Here is a 27,313-nt window from a genome sequence, read left to right on the forward strand (position 1 = left end):
TTGAGACTTAAGTATGCTGGTGCACTCTGAGGAAAAACCACCAGGTTGCCAAATATCCTCTATTTCACTGACACCATGGTTTTTGGCACAGAAGTTTACTAAAATTCAGGCTTAGAGGCAATATCTTGTCTTTTTTTCCCCATAGGTCAACACAGCTATGTCCAATTTTCAAACAAAGTCTGAACCATGACCTGATAGTAAATGGAAAATTTATTTTAGTGCAAGTTAACATCTTTCCAGCAAGTAAATAATAATCCATAGCTAACACATTAATGGCTACTACAAATTAAGAAAATTGAAACTTGTCTTGAAGTAACAATGTGTTACATATTGTCGTCATCTGATTCATCCTCTTCTTTCAAAGACTCCTGTTTAAAATAAATAAATAAATAAGCATAAGCAACTCCTAGGTCTTGTTCAGTGGCTACCTTGCAAGTCCCAGGAGTCAGCCTACATTCAACAAAGTATCTGATTCTTTAAAGCTATATACCTGGTATAGTCATTTACACTAGTTCACTATAAGTGAGTAGGAAATTTTGGTGTGGTAATTGTATTGCATCCACTTTGTACAGATAAACTAAAGCAGTAGAGAACAAGGCCCTGTATCTACATGGATTGCATAGCACCCTGTGGCAGTCAATAATAGTGTTGCATGGGAAAGTGTCAATACTGCAACTTCAGTGTACAAGAAACACTAGTGAAGTGCAGCCATCACTTCCAAAACAAATGCAGAACTGATACATGCACCGATTGCTTCTATTTTTCCTAGTCAATTTGTGTTTTAAAGGGTTAGTGTACTGGATATAACTCATTACTACGGTCAGTTCTCTGTTTAGATTAATTTTTTTAATGCATTTGGTTTGTCTTATCTAGGCAAGGAGAAACATGCCCACTGTACAAGACTTGAACCATACGTTGTTGAATGCACATGTGATCAGCTGAAGATGCCACTGGATTACTTTCTTTTTATTCTTCCCTCCAAAGTTTCAGGTAATTGTTTCTGAATCACTTTAATCTAAAAACCCCAGGCTAGATTCGCCTCATAACTGCTTAAAATAATGCACTTCTAGTTGCCAAAACACTAGACAAAGTGAACTTTGTGCGGTTTATTCTATTCTGGATTTGTAAAATGGAGTTTTGAACCTGCTAAATAAAATTCTATTGCTTACCTTAGCATATTTCTCTGCTTCTTCTCTGATGTCTTTTGGAACAATTTCATGTTTTCCTTTTGTTACTGTGAATGAAGCCATATTTATAAAGACTTTAGAAATTACTGGTATAAGCATGGAACTTGTAATCTCAAAGTAACAAACTTCATGATAGAAGCAACAATAGAAACTACAAACATTAACAGGTATCCGGTATTAACATTAACAGGTATGTTACTTTCCCCGTAGTATGGGTGGAGTTTAGAATTTGAGTCTTGAATTTGTTTTACTCCCACAGAACTGCCATCAGTTTTAATTTGTTCATTTCTATAATCAAAAGGTGTAGCTAAAGATAACAAAACAAGGAAAAATGAAATACATTACTTTCTCCAACCCAGCTGAGTTCAAGTTCAAAAGATTTATCCTTCACTTCATCATGGACTATGTAGATTCTAGAAAGAAGAATGAAGAAAATGTTTATGAAGAGTTAGCCACTGACCTTTTCCCTTCCCAAAGCCAAGGATTAATATGCAAAATGAACAGTTACATTACAAAGTTCTATTTGCCCCCTCCCTTCTTCCCCTGCTAGTTTATAGTATCACAATTTTCCTGTTTACCATACAAGAGAAACGTGTTAAAGGACTCTCACACCAGTACTGTAGAGTAGTTTTACATTAATGTACAAAGTAAATGCTGAAAGTAACATTCCCTCCCCTGTATAGTAGCATTCACTAACTGTAAAACTTTCAGCCAAGATACCACCCCTTAACTCAAGGTCTTAAACTCAAGCTGTCTCTTATAACCAGTAATAAGTGCGGAACAAGTATCCTGGTCAAATATACAGACAGCATAACACTTAAGTGATCCCATGAGTATGATGCCCTTAACCTATTGCCTCAACTATTCATGAAACCGAAGCCAGCAAGTAGTTCTCCTAAAAATATATTTCTCCTGCAAGTCATACAAATAAATGAATGAAGACTGAGTAAATACAGCTCAAACTTACAAATGTTGTCTAATAGCACACATGTGCATGCACACACCTTGCACATCTGTAGTTAGTAACTTGTGTACAAGCCCCTATTTACATATGGAACCGGCCCTGTGTTACCATGATTGCATGCAGAATTAGAATTGTAAGTTATGCATGTGTTGCTGTACATACAGTTCTGAAATTAGCCATCAGTCTATAAAATAAAAGGAAAACTGGCAGTGATGACCAGACTAGGAGCCTGAATCTTATTTCTGTGTCCTGCAAGAACATATAAACACCTTATAACCTTAATCTATTTGTTCACATGAGGAACACTAAAAAAAAAAAGCCAAGTTAATGTTCTCCAACAGCTCCCTCAAAGCAGTTGCACAAGTTAACTTCCTAAACAAAACATTCAGTTCTAATTGTTACAGAAGCTTGCATTCTTCAAAGTTTGAATTTAGGATGCTTAAATGCAAAGCTGAAAATGGGTAGTTTTAATGGTGGTTATATCCCTTGTCCTCTAGAAGAGGCGCTAGAACCTACAAGTTCACTAATTGCATTGGGCCTATGCTCTGGACTTCTTGCCAACCAAGATCAGAACTCTCAAAGCCTGCTATTAATCACATGGATTGTAGGCACTGATCCTGTGAATTGCTCATGCTACTTTCATTACCTCAACTCACATGCCCTTACCCCCCTTTGTCTCATCCACCTGTTATTTTTGAGACTAAGTGCTTGCCTCCAACAGCTATTGTATTGCTAGTGCAGTGGGGACCCCAAACTGGTTAAGGCCTTTCAGTGCTACTGTAGTGTTAAAGGATTGCAGATAAACTGAAAATGTCAAAAGAAAAGTGCACAGAGTTGCTGCTATGCAACATTTCAAGCCTCCAGTACCATGTGGTTCACTTTTCCATTCTAATTCCTTAGACCAAAAACTGAAAGTTTGCCCTCCATTTGTGCAGCTTGAGAGAGTTCAATCCCCCTGCTCACAGGGCTTCAAATAAGAATCAAGGTCAGAGATCCTTCTTAAGCTCTCTGGTTCAACGCATCAAGGCAACCTGAGACAGCTGTTGTATGGAACATGCATGTGCCCCAGTACAAAAAGGATTCATCCTAGTACATTTCTTCATAGCCTCTTAAGATATTGCTAGAAAAATACTGGAATCTCATTTGCAACTAAACTTTAATATTAAAGTTTCACAGGCAAGCACACTAGCTGTCTAAGAAACTCAGTGTAATTCCTGCAGTAGCTAAAAGTTTGAAGGGGAAATGTGCTCAGATCTTCAGACAAACTACTAACCCCTGCTCCGAAGTGTTTTCAATCTACCATTTAATTCATACAAAGTATCAAAGGACAGAATCATGGTGAAGGCAGCATTTTATAAGTACCCAGCAGATTAGACCAATTCAGTGTCAGAAATGGAAACTAAAGCCTTAAAATCACTGAGGAAAAATGTCTAGGCAAGAAAGGGTCAAAGAGATACTGATATGAACAAACATGAAAATACAAACGAAGGAAGGAGATACAAGAGTGAGCAATATGGACAGCTACAATAATCTAGGCAAAAAGATAGTTGGGGATCCCTAAAGGGCAGTTTCAGAAGAATGAAGGTGGTACAAAGTTAAAGCACCACCCTTACAGTGCTGGATGTTAAGAGGTCTCTTGCTGACCCTTCATTAGAGTGGTGGGGTCAACAGGAAGAGTAAAATAGCATATTTAGAAGCAGAGGAAATATATGGTTGGAGAATTACAACTAAGATAAGTACAGAGGAAAAGTTAAGGCCAAAGGGGAAGAAAGTGGAATCAGACAATTCATGATAGATTCTATCAATGTGTGCAGTGGAAAGGTCCTAGATGGAGGGGAAGATAACCTGCCTTATGGTTAACATGTAGGAAAGATTCCAGAACACACATTAAATCCTGCTGCTACCCCCAACGCTGGACTCACTCTTATTTCTTCAATTCTGCACCCCAGTTCTATTTTCTCTTGCCTGTGTTTGTGGGGTTTATAGTAGCAGGGAAATGTGCTCAAGTTCAACAAGAGGTATGTGGGTGCTCATAGCAGCCAGCAGATCAGACTAGGAAAGAAAAGTGACTGTCTAATGTACACTATATATAAAATATTTCCCTAGTCTTAATTACTTAACATGGTATTTGTAACACCTGTTTGCAAGTTTAATGTTTCAAACTTATTAAGCAGCTACTGTGCCACCAGATACCAAATTTGATTGTTAGTTTCCTCCAGGAGTCAGCTAAGTCCTATCATTTCTCCACCCACATAGTAGAAGGCTACGTGTCATCTTCTGGATAAGTTTCACTGCACTTGCTCTCCTAACCAAGCAGTGATGCTCCTTAAGCAGCTAACAAGGAGAAGAGAGGGGTGGTAATGAGGCCCTCTCCAGGAACAGTGTTCCTTTGCTTCATTCCCAGATACTGCCAAGCTAGGAAACACCTGAAACCACAATTCATTAAGTTTGCATAGGTCTATTTCCATAGTAACTCTGTATTATGAACTATGACCAGCTTCTCTCTCTCAACAGTTTACATTTAAAAAGTAGGAACACAGCCAAACATTTATCTACACTTAACTCACTGTTCCAAGCAACACTTAACGTGACTAATAGAAAGAATAAAGATACACGTTTTTCACTTGGCTTCTGTAGTGCTGCCAAAAGCACAAAGAGTTGACTCCTTTCACTGTTTCCTCTGTATAGTCAGTTTTCCCAATGCTGGATAGATCTTTCGCACAGCAAGGAAGGAGGGAAAACCAGACATTTAAAATAAGGGAAGAGGATTGTAAAACTACCAAAGTTAGTTACACAGGGACAGCCCTAGGAACAGGAGTAGTATTTTTTTTTTTTTTTTTTTTAATTTAACTGACTCAGTTCCATATTAGGGCCACTTTACTGATCTATTGAGATGTTTATTTTTCACAAGGAGGGATAAGAAAATAAGAGCACTGGGGATGAAAGGCCGGAAGAAAGGAAACTTACATTTTTGCAACTTCTTTAACAACGTCACGGCAAGTCATTTCTTTCATCTGTGGGTAAGGAACGTACAATTTAGTTGAGGATTCAACATTTTATATTTTTTGGAAAACAAACACTTATCCACGAGGGGAAAGCCGGGATATTGGTGGCTAATATACTGAAGTATATTACTCTCGTTTTGTTCCTGCTGCACAATCCTGCCACAGGCTCGGTCAAGAAGAGAGCCAAATTAAGTTATCTAATGATTCCTTATTTTCACTTTTTATTCAGACTGCTACTTTTGTATGAGTCGCAAAAGTTACTCTTTCCCATATTCATTCAGTTGTAGACAACTCAGACACGCAGATCTTCAGTTTGTGTTCCTGTCAACTGGCAGCTTAGAAGCAGAACAGCTTTTTATAAATCTCAGCATACGTACCTTTACTTAGCTGATTATACCTTGACGTCTTTTGACAGACTGTAACTCGTGAGACTATCATACCAACAGATGAATCTCTATCTTAGCACCTGTTCTAACAATCATACTTCAAGAGTCTCTAGGGCATTCCCATTTACCTGTAGTGTCCTACTAGTAAATGCTAGTCTAATTTTGATAAGACAGACCTTGTGAGGCTGAACATAGGATTAGTTTTTCATTTTTTCCTCAAACTAATCTAGTTACATTGAGTCCTGAGGCAGTCACTGACAGCTGACCAAAATAAAGTTTCACACCTGATTATGGTAACATTTACAAAATTAAATTCCAGGGTCCATGGCATGGCACAAGCTCATGTAAAAACATTCGTAAATGTCAGATCTCAACCACCTCCTCCTTTTAGAATAATGGAAAAGGAGCACATTGGGCCCCGTTGATTTAATGCAGGCACAAAACTAGAAGATCTATGTTCCCTTTCCCCAATAATTGATTCTTAATGGAGTGGCGCTCATATCTGGACAAACACTTAGCGAACAACAAGATGGGATACAAGTCTACTGTGCTATTTGTGCTAAATGTTCATGAGCTGCTGCACACAAAGTTCCCTCATATGCATTAATCTTCTCATTTCAAAGCAGGGTAGATCAGAACACACTAGGGAAATTTTAATGAGTAGCAGCAGGCCCAGACCGACATCTCATGCACAGCAGGCTAGTATGAGGTAAATTTACACCCCGTCTTGTCACCTTTATGCACACAATTTACTTGTGAAAGAGCATGAGATCTATTAGTCTTCTGATGTTACAAAGGTTTGCAGGCTACATGTTTTGGCTAGACATTATCCCTGGCCACCTTTTTCCATCTCAGATTTGTTAATCCTGCAGACAATATCAAAAGCTTGACACTGAATTTATCATTCAAAGGGTTACATGTATCATTCACTGTTCATAATCAAAGTAACAGGGGAAATTTAAACATTAGATGGCACATGAATAGTCTCAGAAGAAGCTGAATTTGTGAGATACTAAAAAACTTTTCCCTGGGTGAATACAGATTCCCACTTTGAGGTATTAAGTGTTTACAGCTACCACTAGAGGTGATTAATACAGCAGTTCTTCATAATGTAGACCACTTATGATGGAAAATATTTCACTAACCACCTCCCCTCCCAGCTTCTGTATCTTCACTGCAGCATGCTTAGCTGTTCCCCTATAATGCTGGGCTATCTAAAATCTGACAGCACTAAGAAGGAAAAGACTTCCTTTAAGATGATAGGTGGAGCGACTTCCTTACCTCTCCCCTCTTTTCTGGGTGTAGATTTTTATATGTAATCTCCAGCAGGCCATATTGTCCATCACTTCAAGACACTTTGCAGTTTGCTACGTCTCCTAATTTTATGTTTGAAACTTGATCAAAAGTTAATCTGTGCCAAACATGCACCTGACAAATAGATCAAAGTCTCTGGCAACCTAGGGATTGTCTCTACTTACGGGGGGGGGGGGGGGAGGGGAGATATCTACATGCAGCGATTGATCCACTGGGGATCAATTTAGCAGGTCTAGTGAAGACATGCTAAATTGACCGCCACTGCCTCTCTCATCAACTCTGTTACTCCACCAGAACGAGAAACATATGGAAAGTCGAAGAGAGTTTCTCCTATCGACCCAGCGTGGTGTAAACACCACAAAAGATTGACCTAAGCTATGTCGACTCCAGCTATGTAATTTAGGTTGAGGGAGCCCCGTACTGTAGACCTGCCCCTAGAATCCTGAGTGAGGTACATCTACTAGGAAGCATTACAGCTTGAGACTGACACAAGCTTTGCATGTGTTCCCTCTAAGGTGTGCACCTGTGCGGCTGTACAGGAGGCCATCAAGGGCCATGCAAGTGTGCACAGAGGTGAGGGTGGAGGATGTGTAGGGTGGATGGAGGCAGTAGGGTGAAGTGGGGGACAGTGATGTGGGTTTGGGGGAGCTTGGGGCATGCAGGGCTGCCGTTGGGACAGGAGACATGCCTCTCTCTCCCCCAGCCCCAACTCCGGCCAGGGCTGCGGCAGGGACAGGAGACACGCCTCTCTCTCCCCCAGCCAATCGGGGCTCCAGCAGGGACCAGACAGACACCTCTCCCCCTCTAGCACAGTATCTTGATTAGCAGACTGTTTTTTTTTCACCCTCTGACTAGCTAGGAGATAATGCCTCAATAAAACTGTCAGCAGTCTACCTGAGAGACTTCTAGCAAGCTCCACACCGGTTGAGAAATTTTAACTTCATGTCTTATAAATCTCATTCTTGGACATTGCCTATCATTTAATTTTTTTTCTCCATTACCCTACCTACGTTATTTTTTCTCGTGCTTTTAAAAAATGGCAAAAATAGTATTTCACTGTCCCTGGCTTACCATTGCATAAGAGACCAATTACTTGGATCAGCTGGCAGAAATTTTATTGCATTGAAGTTAGTCACTGGATCAATATAACATGGTCTCTCAACTTGAACTGTGCTCTGAATTCAGAAGTAAGAGCATGTGTTAAGTATTCCATGAAAGCTTTAACATTTATAGATTGCAAAGGAATAGTCTCTAGGTAAGACAAATAAAGTTAAGACAAATTCTGATAAGTAGATTTTGGTTGAGCTCCCCTTGGGAAAACTATGGGGTCTGATTGTTGCTGTGTGCAACCCTCCTTAGTGTGAATGTCAGCTTTGCATGCTTTTGTTGAAATTCATCCAGGAACATAGGTGGCGACAGAAAGTCCCCCACTGCAGCAGAACTGTCATGGTTACACTACATGTAAATGGATAACTGTTCAGTGGGTCCACAGAAGACACTGTACCTCCTGCATGTGACAGAACTGGGTTCCACAATAGCTCTGCATAGGCCACTACCAAAAGGGGCTTAAGGAATGGAAAAGGGCCTTGGTTACATGTATCAAGTGGGTGTGGCAAGAAATGTTATTAGACCAGTGTGCAGGAATCACAGGGTTTGCTACAGCAACTGCAAAGAGAGTATGTATCTGCTCTGGCCACGGGTTGGGGTGTTCACTCTGTAACCCCCCTCTCCCCCCCTCGCCCACCCCCGTGCCTCAGTTTCCCATTTTCCAGGTGGGAATGATGATATTGACCTTCCTCTGTAAAACACTGATATTTATAAAGGAAAAGCACTAAATATTGTTGGCTTTTTTATTTGAGTTTTAAAAGAAATTACCAAAACTAGGACTCCATGGATATATTTTTGTGACTATTTTTGTCTGATTTCCAGTGACAACAATTCCCTGTTGTGGATTTAAACTTCCCCTCACAGTGTTTGCAAAGGTTTTTGTGGGCAGCAGGACACGTGATTTATCTAGGGGCCTGATCCTGCAAATTATTACTCGTAGCCGTTACTCATGTGAGTGGCCTCATGAAAAGTGGGAGAACTTCCTGTCAAGTGAACGTTTGCCTGAGCCCACGTGTTTGTAAAGTGCTGTGTAAATTTACAGAGCGACGTGAATTTTACTGTTATAACCGAAACACTGGAACATTGTATGCGTGCATGAGAATCTGAAGTTGAACTTCACCGTGCTACTTTAATTGTCCAAGCTGATGCTGAAGACTGAATAGGCTGGAGGACTTTTAAAGTGTTTTGTATTGTTAATACAAGAGGATGGTAGTAAGGGGAATTTGAGTGTTTTTTACATTATTTTAAGCCTTAGTGTCCTGATTTAAAAAGAAACATTTACTTTGATTTCTAAAGTGCAGTATAGTATTTTACATTCAGATGAGACCTTTTACAGATGAAGCCCTGTCTGAACATTAAATATCTCAAGTATTTTGCATAAGAGAAAAAAATTCCCCTTCTCTTTCCAAACTACTGCACAGTGCAATCTGTGCTGTTGACCTAGCTGGCTGCTGACTTTCCTCCCCAGAGATGGCTGCATTTCAGTGATGCATTTATATGTATACTTTGCAAAGCATGTACTGATCCTTGTGGGGAGGAGGTTGTAGGAATGAACAGATAGGTACTGCAGACGGCACCTGCAGACAGACCTTCCCTAAGACCCAGCTAGGTACTAGCAGTAGGATGTTAGGAGCACTTGGTGCCATGAAAGTATGGAGGTGATGGCGCACATCCGCATATTACCTCGATATTGGTGCTGCACATAAAATTCATTCCGCACGTGGATGGAAAAAATTAGAAGGAACACTGCCTTGCATTATATGATAATGCCACCAAACAGCTGGAAGTTCTCTACAGACAATGACAGCCATGTCAATATGTGTTGGAGATTATTATTTTGTTTGTACTGAATTATTATTATGGCCCACTGATAAGATCAGACAATATTTGGAGATATAACGAAGACATTAGCAGGCTACAATCCTAGCGCTACATACAAAGAAAGCATTATTAATAAACACCCTCTGGAGTAAGCTATGTCACTCAAATGCAGCAAGGTGTAGTCTACCAATTTGTGTATGCTGAAATTGACAACATTGTTTCTCAGATGCCAAGAATACAGAGTCAGCATTGTCTTTTAGCCTCTATATTTTCAACGCAATGCATGAACATTAGACTGAATTTAAGACAGATCTCCGATTAAATCCAGCCTGACATACACAGTAGATTAAATGAAAATTCGTTATAAAAATTAATCAAATTAAGCAATTTTTAAAGATACAAGATATAGAAAATAGGCTACATTTTAATGGTGGCTCAAAAAAAGTAGCATAACCCAGGACCAGATTAAATTCCCATAGATCTCTAAATTAAGAACTGTTAAGTACGTTTTCAGATTGTCAAAAAAAAAAAAAAAAAAAAATGCAGGAGGGAGGTGAAGTGAGCTGTTTGTGGTGAATCAGTTTTTTCCTGCTCTTTTAAAGGACTGAATAGTTTCACTAGGTTCATATTCTCAGATGTACTATGTGTTTGTGTATACAGTGTTTTATAGTAAACAAAATTAAGTTAAACAAGAGCTGAAGAGAAATCAAATTAAATTTAAGATCCTAAAACAGTATTGCAGAAGTTATTAGCATGAGACATGTTTAAATAAATTTCAGCGCAGTCATCCAAAACAAGGATTAGTTTTCATAACTGTCTAAATGCACATTGGATAAATTTAAATGTTTTGATAAGAAAAGACATCACTTAAGTCTCAAGATAATATGCAATCTATCTGTATTTTGCATTACTGTAACTCCCACATAAAATACTGGGACACCATTTTTAGTGTTATAATAACAATTTATACAGTTAGTTACATGGTTGAGCTAATGCTGTATTAACAGGAAATTAATACACTGTTTAATCAGAGCAGAGCTAAGAGGAGTGAGAAAGGCAGGTTGGTTTCCCTATATCATCACAGTTTATGGGCAACAGATTGTATTTTGTATATGATGTTCCACTGTTCATGTAAGAGTTGGTTGCATTTATAGTTTGTTGACTTCTAAGAAGTTTCAACAATCTTATCTTACAAGGCGTTTTCTTCTAAAAATAAAATACTTATATGGTATTATAGGAAGATTCAACTGCAGTATTATGGAAGAGAACATGCTGAACTAATCTAGTTCCTCTAGTCTCATAAGTGTTTAAGAAATTGACAGGTTTCAGGAATTCAACAAAAACCCATACAAGAGCTTTTTGCTAAATTGTCTCATACCACCTGGATGTGTCCCAGATAAGTTAGTAAGAGGGAGTTTCTAGATCAAGGCAGGGCTGACTGCTATAAGCCACCAGTATTTTTGAATGCCTCAATCTAATTTTTTACACCAAAACTGAACAAGTATAATTGTATTTCTTCATAGTGTTTTGATGTAATTCACACATAGGAACACTATCATGCTTAAGGTGTCTGGACTTTCAGTTTAAATAAATATTTTCATGAAGACTTAGTTGTTGTTAGTCCATTTCACACTGAGGAGCAACACAATCAATGAATGAATTAGTCCATAACTGCAATTTGATTTTTCTCCATTTGCTAGAAACCACCTTTACCAGTTTTCCACCAAATCACAGAAAGCCCTACATAATCTCTAGCACAAGCTAAGCAATCCATTTTTTGCACTCTTAAGTCAAAGGTTGTCCAACATATGCAAGTTATTAGATGAATAATTTGTATTTTACACAATTAACTGAGTTCAGGAGCACTATAGAACAAAGGTGTGAATGATTGATATTTGCAGGTTAACTGAGCTCTTTGGGAGAGAAAGTCCCAACCTCTCCTGTTAATAGTAATACATTAACATATTGGTTTGCAAGTTTCTTTGCAATCCTGAAACAATTTAAGTAATAACACACTCCCTCATATGTGGCTCAATATTCATTTAATAAATGCAGTTTACCCCACATACTTTTGATTACTTCACCTATGCTTGGGTCTACTAAACCATTTCTCCTGGGATGGATTTGAACTTTCCAGACCTCTGAGCAACTTCAAAGTGCTTCTTCTCCCCGCCTTCTCCTCACAAAAGAAAATAGATTTCTATAAGAGGACTCCTTTTACTGCCCCCTCCCCAAATTACACAGGCTTGTGGGGAAAGTTGGGCAATGTTCCAGTATTGGATCAGTAAAGTTTCAAATCCATCATCTGTGACTTCAAATGTAAAAACAGGAGCTTTCTACCACTGGGAAGAGGAGATACCTAGTTTTCCAATGGAGCCCTTCATTAGCTTTGGAGGATCTCAGAATCTGACTTCACAGTAATTACATTATTTTGAGGTTTTTAAACCTCTCACTTGGAGGCCAGGACAGTTGTATTTATGTGAACCAAACTTCATAGGTGGAGGGTAAAGTTTTAACAGAAACAGTTCTAAAAGTGGTTTGTGTTCTGTATATACTGCATTTGACAGTGTCAGTTGGTTTTCAAGTTTAGCTGGTACAGGTGGTGCAAAACTCACAAGTTACTTTGCCAGTCATCATTAATATAGCCATCCAAGCTCATGTCAATAAAGCTTTTTATGCTACATGTCTATATACTGCTTTAAGAAATTCTTAGAAAAAAAATGATATCAACATGATACTCAACAAGTATATTGAAAGGGAGCAAGACCACTGGCTGGTGCTTCACCTGATGAGAACAACTATCTCTGATCTTACTTCTCCACGACAGTATATTTTAGTACAATTCCTAGTATTCCACTGGTCATTCAGCATGGGAAAGATGGGGCTGCAGCGCCATTCATTGTTCTTTAGGGGATGTTCCAATCACAGTGGGCTTTAGGGAAATGTTCCTACACAGAGCAAGTAGCTTCATCTACTTGTTAACCTCCCTTGTGCCAGAATGCACTGACGCCCACTAAACCTTACCTTCAAAAACCTAAAAGTTACAGCACAACAGTGGCAGCTAGGAATATCGGTCTTGAAATGGATTAATACAAAATAATTGGATATACTGTATATTATATTGTTAATACCATCCTACCTGAAGTTTTTCAATCTCTGTCTTTGCAGCCTGTCTGGCTTTACCAATGGCACACCCCCAATAACCCTATAAAAGCAACAAAAGAAGAGATTAGTTAAAGTTTGGTTATCATTTTTCTTATAGGGAGGGTTTCTTTAATATTCTTTAGCTGTAAGAACTCAGTGAAGTGTTGTAGTTTACGATGTAGAACTCGGAGTATACCTGTAGGTAATATTACAGTAACAACAAAACATCCTTCTCAGTAAATTCCTCAGAGCGGAATCCTATTTATACTGGTGTTTTAACAGAATAAGTGAAAACTCCCAAAAACTTAACAGACAAAGTGGGCGTAGTAATATCTTTTATTGGACCAACTTCTGTGGGTGAGAGACAAGTGTTCGGGCTTTACACAGAGCTCTTCTTTAGGACTGGAAATTAACTCAAAGTGTCACTGCTAAATACAAGGTTTGAACAGATTGCTTAGCATAAGCAGTTAACACATTTCAAGGGACCATTCAAGGTGACCCCTGAAGTCATAAGGAGGAAGGGAAGGGGGTAGGGGAAACATCTGGGGTGGAAATGAGGGAGGGGGGTGGTTAGGGGGTTGCAGATAGTTGTAATAAGCCATAAATCTAGTCTCTCTATTCAGTCCATGATTTTTAGTGTCTAGCAAAGTTATGAATTTAAGCTTCCAGGCTTGTCTTTTGAAAGCATTGTGCAAGTTTTCTTTGAGGATGAGAACTGATATAGAATGATCACTTTGTGAAAAGTGTTCACCCATAAGTGATATGGTGTTTTTGTCTTTTAGCATTTTCCTACATTCATTCGAGAGCGTAATGATTGTGTGGTTTCAGCCACATAGTTGCTATGGGGGCATTTAGTGCACTGGATGAGGAACAGATCATGCCATCTGTCCCTTCCTATCATTCGTGCACTGGATGAATAGGCATGCGGAGGACCCATGGATCTTAAAAGATGTGTTGTGGGGAGCACTGATCATTGTAGCAGTGGAGATATGTATGCAGGTTTTGCATCTGTGATTCTGGCAGTCTGGTGCCGCTTTGAGTTAGTATGTCCTGGTCTGTGAGGAGTTTGCTTCTGATGAGCTTGAAGAGGTCAGGGCCAGAAGAGGGGATTCAGGAAAGATTTCCTTCAGGATGGGGTCCCCATCAATTATGGGTTGTAGCTATTTGATGGTACCCTGTATGGGTTCCAGTGCGTGGTGGCAGGTCACACCTAGGGGTGTGCAGTTGGAGGAGGTTTAAATTCTATGTTGAAGCCACTTCTTTCGTGGTATTTGGATGGTCCATTCCATGATGTGATCTATTTCTCTAGTGGAGTGCACCCCTCCACTGCTACAATGATCAACGCTCCCCACAACACAACTTTCAAGATCAATGGGTCCTACACATGCCTATCATAATGTGGTGTACTTCATCCAGCACATTAAATGCCCAGATAGCAACTATGTGAGTGAAACCAATCACTACACTCTCAAATGAATTTAGGAAAATGACAAAAGACAAAAATACCCCATCACCTCCACCCATGGGTGAACACTTTTCACAAAGCGATCACTCTATATCTGACCTATCAGTCCTCATCTTCAAAGGAAAACTGCACAACACTTTCAAAACATGAGCCTGAGAGCTTAAATTCATAATTTAGCTAGACACTAAAAATAATGGACTGAATAGACATACTAGACTTATGGTTATTACAATAATTTATATAATCCACTAGCAAGCCCTCCCCTGCCCAACTGCTCTCTCCCCCTTCCTCTCCCCCGCCCTCCCCCCATGAATAGAGAGGTGTTAACAGGCCACTTCATCTTGAATGGTCCCTTGAAATGTGTTAACTACTCATGCTAAACAATCTGTCCTACCTTGTATTTAGCTGTGACACTGAGTACCTTTCCCAGACCTGAAGTAAAGCTCCGTGTGAGCTCGAAGGCTTGTCTCTCTCACCAACAGAAGTTGGTCAAATAAAAGATATTACATCATCCACCTTCTCTCTCTAATATCCTAGGATCAACATGGCTACAACACCGCATACAAAACTAAACATTCCATTTGAATTACGTCATCACTTCCACCCCAAAAAAGTCAGTTTGGTTGTACAACATATATCCATCTCTGGGAATTAACATATACTGTTTTCCCAACATCTCCCTCATGCCATCTGTCCCTTCCTATCATTCTCCTTTGCAGAACTCTCACTTGTGTGTTATCTGCCTTGAAGCATCTTGTATGTTAAAGCCTAGCTGTTCTTACTGATTTTTGTTGGACCCCCAAAACTGCAGCTTTAAAAGTTTCACATACTCTGGAGTGTTTTCGCAGAATACATTTTCTATATTCCTCATGCTTAGATGGGAGAGGTGGTCACCAAACATTTGTTTAGTCACAAAGGAAATATTAATTTCCTAATTTTCGCACTGCAAGCACAGTGGTAAATACAGTGGAGTTCAATCATGTATACCATTTGATGAAGGAAGGAGATATACATCAGTGACTCACCTTCTTATATCTCACAGCACAGAAGTCAAAGTAATACACAAACTACTGAAACACAAGGTTGAAATGCCTATGGGTCCATCTAGTCCAGTCTGCCTCTTGACAGTGGCTAGTACCAGATGCTTCAGAGGAAGAAGCCCTATAGTGGACAATTATGGAATAATCTGTCCACAAAGGTAGTTTCTTGCTAACCTCATTCATGTTAGCTATAACCTGAAGCATATAGGGTTTACATCTTTTCTAAAAAAAATTAAGTTTTTACCCTTATATAAGCATGAACACTCTCAATACACAGATATCTAATAATGTTTGAATCCTAAATCCTTGGATTTAATGATATCCTGTGGCACTGAGTTCCACAGGTTGTGTACAGTAGTAGTTCTACCAGTTTTGAATCAGCTTAACGAAAGGTTTACACGTCTTCAATTCCAAGATCATCCCAGCAACTATTTTAAAAATAGGTACAGCATTTCCTACCCTCCAGTATATTGAGACATGGCATATTCTTATTAACAGATCAGCCACTTCATTCTTAAAGTCCTTCAGAACTCCTGGATGGATGCCATCTAGCACTGGTAACTTGCTACTCTTTAATTTATCAATTAGTTCCAGCAACTTCTCTTGATACCTACTCCTATCAGGGAATAAAGATACCTCCACAATATCCCCTGCAGTAAAGACTGATGCAAAGAAACCTGATCCTCTTTAATTGTATCTTTTACACTCTATCATGCAGTAGACCCATAGATTCTCAATGTTTCTTGCTTCTGATAATAAAGAACGTGTTACTTGCTTTTTCAGATCTTTGGCTATTCTTCAAATTCGTAGCCTCCTAATTTCCATTTTACCTACCTTGGAGGGGAGGGATAGCTCAGTGGTTTGAGCATTGGCCTGCTAAACCCAGGGTTGTGAGCTCAATCCTTGAGGGGGCCACTTAGGGATCTGGGGCAAAATCAGTACTTGGTCCTGCTAGTGAAAGCAGGGGGCTGGACTCAATGACCTTTCAGGGTCCCTTCCAGTTCTATGAGATAATATAATATCTGGAGATATACCTATTACCATAGTTTCCTAGTCATTTAAAACCTTCTTTACAGAGGCTCTGATGTTCCCCCTGTGTGGCTAGTCCTGTGCATGGAACGAGAAGATTTCCCATAAAAAGCTACTGTAGACATTGATGGGAGATTGTCTAAAACTAGCTAGGAATAGCTAACCAATACTGTGCTTGTTATGGTTAGTATATATCTATTAGACATTTGCTATAGTAAAATATTTTTACTCAGAGATGTGCTCATTAGGATAAAATACAAAGTGTCAGATTCTATGTGAATATTGTATTCACAAGCCCAACTGTCATGCCCAACTTAAGTATTTAAATATATTCAAACAAGACTATGAAAATAAACCATTAGCTGAAATTTCCAAAGTAAAATTTAAACTTTGCAGCACAACAGTTTCAACAGTAATCAGTCAATGGTGAAGTAATATAACACTGACCTAATATGTATATACACCACAGGATACACACATGCTTTAATAGGGCCAATTTCTCAAAGTTTAACACAATTATGGTCACGAGTGAGTGAGTGGGAGGAAAAATTTAAACAATACAAATGTGAATTATATTTAGGAGTTGTTTAAGAAAACATTACTAGATGCCCCCCAAACTCTACAATTCCAGTGTCAATAAAGAATGGATTCTTTGGTTTAAAAAAAAAATCCTAACTAAGAAAGAGAAATGAAAGCAGCAATAAAAAAAAATCGTAATCAACAGAAAGGTGAAGTCAACAGGAAAGACTAAAAATTATCAGTTATTAAATACAGACAGTTGACAGGAAAAGCTAAAGGTATAAATGGAAAAAAAGCTACCACCAGAAGGATTAACAGTAAGTAGTAATTTTTTAAATATCAGGAACATAAGAAAACCTAGCACTGGTATCAGTCAGTTATTCAACAGGGATGGAAAAGCTGTTGATAAAGAAGAGGCAGATGTAGTCAGTACATTTCTGTTCCGTATTTGGAAAGAAGCCAGGTGATGTATTCACAGCTTACACTGATAGTGAAATACTTTCTATTGAAAAATGTGACTAGGGAGGGTGTTAAACAGTATCTTGCATGCAGGAGGTTTAAAAGTACTGGCTGATGAGCTCTGACCCACTGATATTGATATTTAAGAAATCTTGGTGTACTGGGAGAGTTCCACAAGACTGAAAACAGCTGGAGTGCCAACATTTAAAAAAGGTAAATGGGAGGACCCACGTAACCATAAGCCTTTTTAAGCAGATGCAACTTTAATTCTAACATTTAACTTCTGAGTCTTTGCAGCCTTAGTATTCTTTTAATATACTCTGTGTAGAATATATCTCTAGGTCACAAATGAAAACGAAGTCAGGAAATTCAGATCAAGGTTTAGAGACTATCCTTAGCTATCCACACTTTGAAAGATTTCCTTGCCTTACAAATTATCTTCATCCTTAGGGATATAAAATGTGCAGGGCTTTGCTGTTACAGTAGTACTACACTTCCTGCTGTTGTCTATGGTCTTGTATTGTCCTGTAGCTGACTATTCAGAGATAGCCCTGTCAAGCATTATGATTTACAAGAGATGTGTCTGTCCTGATCTGACATTATTAAAGCAGTGTCTTAAGGGAGTCTACTTGGCAGTAGCTATTAGTAAGTGGGACTCTTACTACAATGCCACACACTTTTTGCGTCAGAGTCGCATCCACTAATACCTGACTTCAGAAGACAGAACAAATAAAGTGATGTGCTGGGTTTCTGACACATTTAGCAGAGGGGCTTAACAGACAAGCTACTTTTCCAAAAAGTCCTCGACACTCATCTTTAACAAATAAGTGAAACCAGGTGTGAGAAACACTGTCAATTACAATTGACAGTGATTTTGAAGAGGTCTATCTCAAGAGTACTTAGCTTGCAAACAGACAAGCCACACCAGTGCCATACAACACTACCAGTTCAACTGTCATCCAGCAGTAGTGACCACTATCCAAAGAGAAAATCCTATACTCCATGACCCTATTAGGAACTATTAGGTCAGAAGATATTTGAGGCTATTTCAAAATACTCACATATGAAACACCTGATGGGTCAATCATGTAAAGCTGAGCGCCATCATCCTCATCGTAAGACCCTAACATGAAACTGAATAAAGAAAATGAGATATTAGAAGACAAGTTAAGCATGGTGCTACAAAAATCACAAAGATTAATTATACTGCCTTGGGGTTTTTTTTTTTTGCACACAATAGACAACAAGGTCTCATCATTGCTCTTGCAGTGAAACCTCCACTATATACTACCTTCCAACAAGAAACTCATCTTAACCTTTTGGGTACCCTCATCCCCAAAGTTGTCAGTACAATTTTGCTCGACCTATAGCAAAAGGTCATCTGTCTTAAGTCACTGACTTATTGGTCCCTTGGACTGTCATTTAAGATAAACAGCACTGTATTTACAATGCCTCACTTAGCTACAGGGCCGGAGAAGTAAATTTTCAAATGACAATTTTGCTTTCGTGATTCCCATGGAAGTTACCAGCACAAGCGTCTCAGTTTTAAAATTTAGGAATAATTAGATATTTTACCTAGTAATCAAATGCATCTTTACACAGACATATGAACTCCTCAATATTACCAATATAATTACACTTGTTTTTAGGATATAGATAGATAGATACACACACGCGGTGGCACAGATACACCAAGGTGAAAAAACACCTTATAAATACCCAAGATCGATTTCTCTATTGTGCACTGAATAAAAATTCTCACAATCAAGCACAAGTATTTAAAAAACTCATACCTGCAGCCAAAAGGTCTGACAGCACTGTATAGCGTGTAGGCATGTACATACATGGCCACTCTGTCGGCAAGATGCTGGGGGGGGGAAAGGGAGGAGTTTTAGACCATTTAATTTAATGAAATAAACATGCCTCAAGTAAAACAATTCAAAACAGGCTACCTTCCTTGTCACAGGATCTAAGGAAACCTAAAGAATTAATTTGTGCTAAAAGCACCAGTTACTTACCTTCAATGGAATATTATAGCCATAGTTGGATCTAAAGTTAGAAGCTTCTTCTCTAGCTATGTCTGCCAAAGAACGAGCATCTGCCAGGAGTCCTGCTACTGCCTGAAATGAAGAGTATCACCGGCTAAAGTCAACACTCAGATAAATTACCGCTGTTTCTTGCAAGGTAACTGACAAACTTTAGACAACGTCTAATTCTGTTACTGTGACTTAAACAGGTTTAACATACACATGCCCTTTCAAAACTGACCAAACCAGACTTTACACCTCTCAAGCTGAAAAAACACCAATCAAGTATCAAACCTTTTTAAAATTATTCAGTAAACACATAATTGATGTATTCGTGTAAACCACATAAAATACAGGTATACTTTTAAGATCCAACTTCTATGTAAGCTGTAAGATTAACTTAATATAAACAAAAAGCATGAGAACATGGAAAAAATAGACAAGTAGCCTTCACAGTATATTATATATTTCCCCCCCTGGATTTTAAGACTTCTTGAACTGCAGCAACACCTACCCTTCTTCTGGCAGCATTACATTTGCATTTGTTTTAATGCACATAGAGAAAGAAACCAGAGAAAGTTAACACTAGAATGAGTGTCAAGTATCAGAGGGGGAGCCGTGTTAGTCTGGATCTGTAAAAAGCAACAGAGAGTATTCGTTCACGAAAGCTTATGCTCCAATACATTTGTTAGTCTATAAGGTGCCACAGGACTCTTTGTTGCTTTTTTCTAGAATGAGTAAATATCACAGATCAGCCTCCCATTTTACTGTGAGATTTTGCTTGTACATGAACAGGTTTATACACATACCCACAAACAGGACTAGAAGTGCACACACAGAATTCAGAATCAGATTTGTCTAAATGTCCCTTGACTTTTCTCTGACTACAAGTTTAGAAGCGTTGGGATACAGTACTTCAAGAGCTATTTAATATTGGCTATATTTATGCAATGGACTATCCATTTTCTGTGACGTTTTCCTAATTCATAGGAGAAAAGCAAAAAGTGTTGCAGCACCTCACCATTCCAACATGTCGATCAACATTGAAGAGACGTTTATTGGAACCTTCTTCATAAAGCTTGGACAAGACGAGTTTCTCTACTCCAAAGACAACACCATCTTTACATCTTATGCCAATTGCTGTACTGAAAGACAAGTCAAATATAAGAAGAGTAAGATTTTTTTAAAAAACAAAAAAAACCCCACTAAATAGCTAGGAGTGATGTTGGAAAGTTATTTTAGCATTTCTTCATCAAAGTTAAACGGGTGCAGGACTGAAGTACAAGACAGCTTAATTTAAAGTGAGGTAGATCTGCTCCATGATTTCACTGCTGTCTTGAAGATGGGGAGGAAAAGAGTAAGACCCACTGAAGTTACTCGGTGTTTCTATAAGAAAGCGGCACAGCATTTCCCTTTTTCCCATCCTACACAAGGAAGTTTTCACACACACTCTGTACATCTAGAACTAAATAGTTTGAGGGACGTGGGTGGGGAACAGTTCTCCCTTCAAACCTGCAGGTTTCCTATAGTTTTGCAGTGGGAGCATTTACATGGATGTGTTATTTTACTTCAAACCCCCTCTCTCCCAATAAGCATATAATCATAAAAATAGGAACACAGCTCCTGAGAGTGCCCAGGCAGTGGCACAAATATCTCAAGAATCTGTTGTCATCACTAAGTTAGGAGGGCCATGGCCCCTACCTACTCTGTAAGGAAGAGGTTCTCAAATTGGGGAGCGCAGAATGAATTCTGGGGTGGCGTGAGAAGCAGCTCTGCCTTCAGAGCTGGAAGCCAGAGAGTAGCAGCTGCTGACCAGGCATCCAGCTCAGAAGGCAGCACCGCCACCAGCAGCAGCGGAGAAGTAAGCGTGGCAATGCCAAACCATGCCACTGTTACTTCACTGCTGCTGGTGACAGTGTTGCCTTCACAGCTGGGTACCTGGCCAGTAGCCGCCACTCTCCACTCTGCCTTCAGAGTTGGGCGGCCGTATATGTACTTGTGTGGCGAGAGCAGGAGGTGTAAACAGCTACAGAGAAGGGGGGAGGGGTTCGATCAAATAAGTTTGAGAACCACTGCCATAAAGTGCAACACTGACAAGTTCCCTCCTCCCTCCATGGGGCTAAATCATGTCCTTTAAGTGCCTAACATTAAAGTATCTAGACACATCAAAAAGTCTTACTGACCAAGTGAATAAAGAAGAGAAGATAAATCACTAGAACATGCACTTCAGTGAAATTAAATAGTTCTTACCAATTGGTCCAGATCATAGTGAGGATTAGTACAAAATAGTTTTGGATGCATATTTAAGATTTATGGACCATTCTACAATTACTTTTAGGATGGTATTACAGATGGTAAGAGATCTTTAAAAGCATTTGATGAAGTCACTAAAAGGGTGATATACTCCCAAGATATTAGATATTCATACTAGCTGGAGTACCACACAGAGTTATTTTGAACTATGTTGTTTCTATTGCAATAGTATCCAGAGACCTGGATCAAGACCAGTTACTGTACAAACACAGGATGATCCAATCCAAACCTCACTGCATTTACTAGTCAACACATCCAGATTGTGCTACAACACAATAGAGTATTTACATTTTTATAGCTGTCACCTGGCATATGCCTGAAGGAACATAGTTAGTCTTAGGGAGGCTGACGTTGTAGTTTTAGCCAAACCATCATTCTTTAAGAAACTGGCAACAGCCAGTGAGACTACTACAAACCTGCGTGGTCCTGAGCAAGTTACTTGACTTCTCAGTGCCTCAATTCACCATCTCTAAAATGGCCTTTTTGGTATTTATATAGCCTATTACCATAATAGATAAGCACCTTACATATATTAAGGACCTATGCAATCAGCTTTTGCCCCAAAGTATGAGATTTTATTACACTTAGCACACATGAATAATTTACTACCTTCTTTTGCAGTCTCTCAAAACATGCCTTTATAATTTTTGTTCCTCCATACTATTGAACAAATAAGAACGATTACACTCCCTTTATATTTAATCTGAAGAGCTTCCTGAGAGGAATACAGTCACAAAATTGGCTCATCACTTATTTCAGGAGTACAATTTTCTTTGCAATGCGATTTTAACTATCTGCCCTACTCGCATTTTTCTTGTCATTTTTAAAGAAATAGGTGAAGTAAAACAAAGACATTTCTCTTACCTACTATTCTCCACAGCTTTCATAGCATATTCAACTTGAAATACTCTGCCATCTGGAGAGAATGTGGAAGCTGACAGGTCATACTGTAAAGGAAGAAAAACTACTCAGCATAAAAAAAGTTACAAATAGAGCCCTCATAGCGGTAGTACTAAACTATTTTTCTATGCAAAGTCTTAAAGTGAGTTTCTGGAGAAAATCTGTATAAGGACATAAGAACGGCCATACGGGGTCACACCAAAGGTCCATCTAGCCCAGTATCCCGTCTTCCGACACGAATGCCAGGTGCCCCAGAGGGAATAAACAGAATAGGTAATTATCAAGTGATCCATCCCGTCGCCCATTCCCAGCTTCTGGCAAACAGACTAGGGACACCATCTCCGCCCATCCTGGCTAATAGCCATTGATGGATCTATCCTCCATGAACTTATCTAGTTCTTTGTTGAACCTGTTATAGTCTTGGCCTTCACAACATCCTCTGGCAAGGAGTTCCACAGGTTGACTGTGCACCGAGTGAAAAAAAAAAAAAAAACTTCCTTTTGTTTGTTTTAAACCAATTTCATTTGTGACCCCTAGTTCTTGCATTATGAGAAGGAGTAAATAACACTTCCTTATTTACTTTCTTCAAACCAGTCATGTTTTTATAGACCTCTATCATATCCCCCCTTAGTCATCTCTTTTCCAAGCTGAAAAGTCCGGGTTTTATTTCTCTCTCCTCATATGGAAGTTGTCCCATACACCTAATCATTTTTCTTGCCCTTTTCTGAACCTTTTCCAATTCCAATATATTTTTTGAGATGGGGCGACTACATCCACATACAGTATTCAAGATGTGGGCATACCATGGATTTATAGAGGCAATATGATATTTTCTGTCTTATTATCTACCCCTTTCTTAATGATTCCCAACATTCTGTTCGCTTTTTTGACTGCTGCTGCATATTGAGTGTGTTTTCAGAGAACTATCCATGACTCCAAGATCTCTTCCTTGAGTGGTAACAGCTAATTTAGACCCCATTTTATGCGTATAGTTGGGATTATGTTTTCCAATGTGCATTACTTTGCATTTATCAACACTGAATTTCATCTGCCATTTTGTTGCCCAGTCACCCAGTTTTGTAAGATCCTTGTGTAGCTCTTTGCAGTCTGCTTGGGACTTAACTATCTTGAGTAGTTTTGTATCATCTGCAAATTTTGCCACTTTGCTGTTTACCCCTTTTTCCAGATAATTTATGAATATGTTGAACAGGACTGGTCCCAATACAGACCCCAGGGGACACACCATTATTTAGACTCTCTCCATTCTGAAAACTGACCATTTTATCTTAACATGTAAGAATGGTTCACTCATGTTGATATTTACTTCATGTAAATAAAGGGGGCAGTACTTTAAAAAAAAAAAATTCAGACAGTTCCCTTTTAGTGAACGTATATAAACTCAAAGTAAATTAGTAAACTCAATGTTGGTTAGCTTAGTTTTTAAAAAAAGCTCTTGCTTCAGTGATATTCATTCCATAATTCAAACCCATTAAGGAATCTCAAATTCCATATGACAATCTCAAAGCACTTCTCACATATAACGTTTAAGCTTTTCCACAAACCGGGGCTTCATCTTTGGTACCTAGGCAACACGTACAGCAGATGGTGTGAGAGGTCAGTGGGCATTTGAGTGATGTTGGTGAACAGTGCTGCCTGCTGGCCAAATAGGTCTAGCACTAACTGAGCTCTGCGTGTAACTGTATTATTCTTGGTCCAAGGAAATTCAGGGTATATCTACACCCACCTCTCCTCACCACATTTCAGAGCCTGGGTGGAAACATCTACAGTGCTATTTTTAGCCGCATACCATGAGCCCAAGTCAGTTGACCCTGGCTCTGAAACACTCTGCCACAGTTGTGGGGTGTTTTTACAGTGTAGACAGACCCTTAATCATCTAAGTACTGTGGAGTTTGCGCATGCCTGGTGCAGCAAGGGGCAGAAGAATAAAAAAGTAGATGTTTCATGAAAGCACCCAACTATTATGAATATGCAAGTTTAACCCAGACTTCCCTTGTTCCCTGGAAACAGTTTTCAGGTCTGATTCATTCTTAATGAACCGGGAACTGCCAACAAGTGACAAATCATCTTCTCACTAAGCCGCAGGCTAGGTCTACACTAGCACTTTTGCAGGTAAAACTTTTGTCTGTCGGGGGATGGGGGGGGAAAGAGGGGCGGTGTGTGTGTGTGAGAAACCACACCCCTGACCAACACAAGTTTCACTGACAAAAGTGCTGGTGAGGACAGCACTAAGTCAGCACGAGACGCTCGCCCGCCGACATAGCTACCGCCGCTCATAGGGGGTGGTTTAATTATCCCAACGGGAAAGCTCTCTCCCGTCAGCATAGCGCGGCTACAGTTGTGCCGCTGTAAGGTCTGTACCGTACCAGCGTCTCTCAAATGCGGCCACCAGGGGTTTTTCTTGCAGCCACAACCTTCTGGGTGGTGATGGGGGGGGGAGGGGAGGAGTGGCCCCTCCCCAGGGGCCACCAGCAGAGATTGGTCCCAGCCCCATTCTGAAGCCACAAACACTGTTAGGAGCAGGAGATCTGTGTGAGTTCCCCACCTTCCCAGGGGCAGTGGGGATTGGGTTTTAGGCTTCAGTCCTGAGGTGGTGGGCAGCAGGCTCTGGCCATGTGGTGGCAGGCTTCATCCCCCAGTGGCAGGGCTTTGTGCTCTTGCCCCGGGCACATTCCCCCCACATCACTCCTGATTCCTGCTTCCTCCTCCAGGCCCCCAGCCATGCAGCAGGACGCCATGATCCAGCCCTGGACTCACCTCTCCATCACCCCAACCCCCGCTACCTCTTTCAGCCCCCCCATTGCCCCGGCCCTCCTTATCCACCTCCCCATCCAGGGTTTAATTTGTTCCCCAGCTTGCCGGGGATGGGTAAGTCTGCTGTGAAAAGTGATATTAACAAATATACAAATATCACTTTTCACAGTGTCAGACTTACTAGATAGCAAATTAAAAAAAAAAAAAAAAAATCAACCATAAAAAGCAAAACACGCAAAGCACCGTATTTGTGTTTCTATTCTGTTTAGGTCCAGTAAAGATTAGACACAACTGTACATTATTTTTATTAATGAGTCTGGAAAAAACCCTGCATAAATAAATTACAATGATTTGGGCATGTATATGTGCATATTTATTTGTTTTTCCTAAAATTAATTAAGTATTTTAGGAAAAATTGTAAGAGCGGCTACCAGCAACAGCTGGTGGCTGCTCTCAGAGGCCACCAAAAAATTTGTTGTGAGAACCCCTAGATCGAGCCATGCCACAGTCTCATGCACTTACTGCATTAGCCTGAGTCAGAGTGGCAGAGGCCCTTGTCAAGCACCAGTGAAGTCTGCATATCCACAGAAAATAGCATCCCCCATAAGTTAAATGGCACGATCCCAGCCACAGCCTCCCCAGTTCATTGACAACATGCATCTGAACATGGAGAGGGGCATCCTGAATCTCTCCCTGCAGATGAGCGCCCCGTTTCAAACAAAGTAGCGACTGGAGAAGGGGGCATCATGGGGCTGAGCACATCCATGGGGCTTAGAAAAGGACATCGGTACCCTGGGGCTGGACAGAGAGCCCCCATTGCTCCACCACCCCCATCATCCCCTTCCCTCCTCCTCCTAAAGCCCCACCTCCCCAATTCACCCCACTTCCTATAGCCCCCCCCCGCACTCCTCCTCCCAGGGCACCCACCCATCCAGACCCAATCTCCCCAGAGCCACCCGTTCCCACTCCCCCCCCCTTTAGAGCCCACCCTCCCCCAGAGCTCCCTGCACCCATTCTCCCGATCAGACAGGACCCCGCCATCCACTCTCCTCACGCCCTAGAGCAGCAGCTCTCAAGCCCCACCCCGGGCTGAAGCCTGGAATTTTTAAAAACATGTTGGGGGGGAGAGACCTCCGGGGGAAAAAGTTGAGAACCCCTTGGCCTAGAGCCCCCCCATCCCTTCTCCTCCCCTAGCTCCTGCCCCCACTGCCCACCCCCTAGAACCCCACCCTTCCCCTCTCCTTGCCCCCCAAAAGCCCCCATCCCTTTCCCCTCCCCTAGCTCCTACCCCCACTGCTCACCCCCTAGACCCCCCATCCCTTTCCCCTCCCCTAGCTCCTACCCCCACTGCTCACCCCCTAGACCCCCCATCCCTTTCCCCTCCCCTAGCTCCTCCTCCGCTGCCCACCCCCTAGACCCCCACCCCTTCTCCTCCCTTACCCCCTAGACCCCCCATCCCTTCCCCCTCCCCTAGCTCCTCCTCCGCTGCCCACCCCCCAGAGCCCTGTGGCCCCTCCCTTCGCTCACACTTTCGCTTTCCCACCAGCCGCGCGGGCCGACGTGACTCAGCAGAGCGGCGCGACGCCTTACCCAGCCCGCGCGGGCAGTACTTCCTCCCTCCCTCCCCCCTCCCGGTCCCGGGGGGGGGGGGCTCAAGCTGCCCTCCCGCCCCCCCCGGCGAGGAGACACACTCACCCCGGTGCCGATGGAGCTCATGGCGGCGGAGCCGTGCAGAGAGCGAGCGCCGGACAGACCCGATCCACGCACGCGCACACCGCCCCTCGCTCACGCGCCCCAGCGCTCACCAACGCACCTTCCCATTGGTCCGCTGCACACCAGCCAATGAGCTCCCGCGGTGGGT

The 27,313-nt window shown here is 40.8% G+C and overlaps 1 protein-coding gene across 1 annotated transcript; it reads right to left on the bottom strand.

Annotated features, from left to right (window-relative positions):
- Positions 1 to 192: 192 nt before the first annotated feature.
- Positions 193 to 27,257, bottom strand: PSMA3 (proteasome 20S subunit alpha 3). The gene is made up of 11 exons (XM_054026003.1): positions 27,148 to 27,257; positions 22,645 to 22,727; positions 20,489 to 20,612; positions 19,459 to 19,560; positions 19,234 to 19,307; positions 18,502 to 18,574; positions 12,924 to 12,989; positions 5,119 to 5,165; positions 1,533 to 1,600; positions 1,170 to 1,234; positions 193 to 368 (listed from the first exon to the last, which is right to left on the bottom strand). The coding sequence occupies exons 1-11, from the start codon at positions 27,166 to 27,168 to the stop codon at positions 324 to 326; spliced, it is 768 nt and encodes a 255-aa protein (XP_053881978.1). The 5' UTR covers positions 27,169 to 27,257; the 3' UTR covers positions 193 to 323.
- Between the last annotated feature and the right edge of the window lie 56 nt (positions 27,258 to 27,313).

This window comes from Malaclemys terrapin, chromosome 4 (genome assembly GCF_027887155.1).
Source record: "Malaclemys terrapin pileata isolate rMalTer1 chromosome 4, rMalTer1.hap1, whole genome shotgun sequence".
In the NCBI taxonomy this organism is placed as follows: domain Eukaryota; kingdom Metazoa; phylum Chordata; order Testudines; family Emydidae; genus Malaclemys; species Malaclemys terrapin.

Excerpts from the sequence above, each read along its gene's own strand:
- PSMA3 (XM_054026003.1), bottom strand. The coding sequence starts at position 27,168 with ATGAGCTCCATCGGCACCGGG. Across the intron at positions 20,613-22,644 it reads AAAGCTGTGGAGAATAGTAG|TACAGCAATTGGCATAAGAT; the intron begins GTAAGAGAAATG and ends CTTGTCTTTCAG. Across the intron at positions 369-1,169 it reads AAGCAGAGAAATATGCTAAG|GAGTCTTTGAAAGAAGAGGA; the intron begins GTAAGCAATAGA and ends TATTTTAAACAG.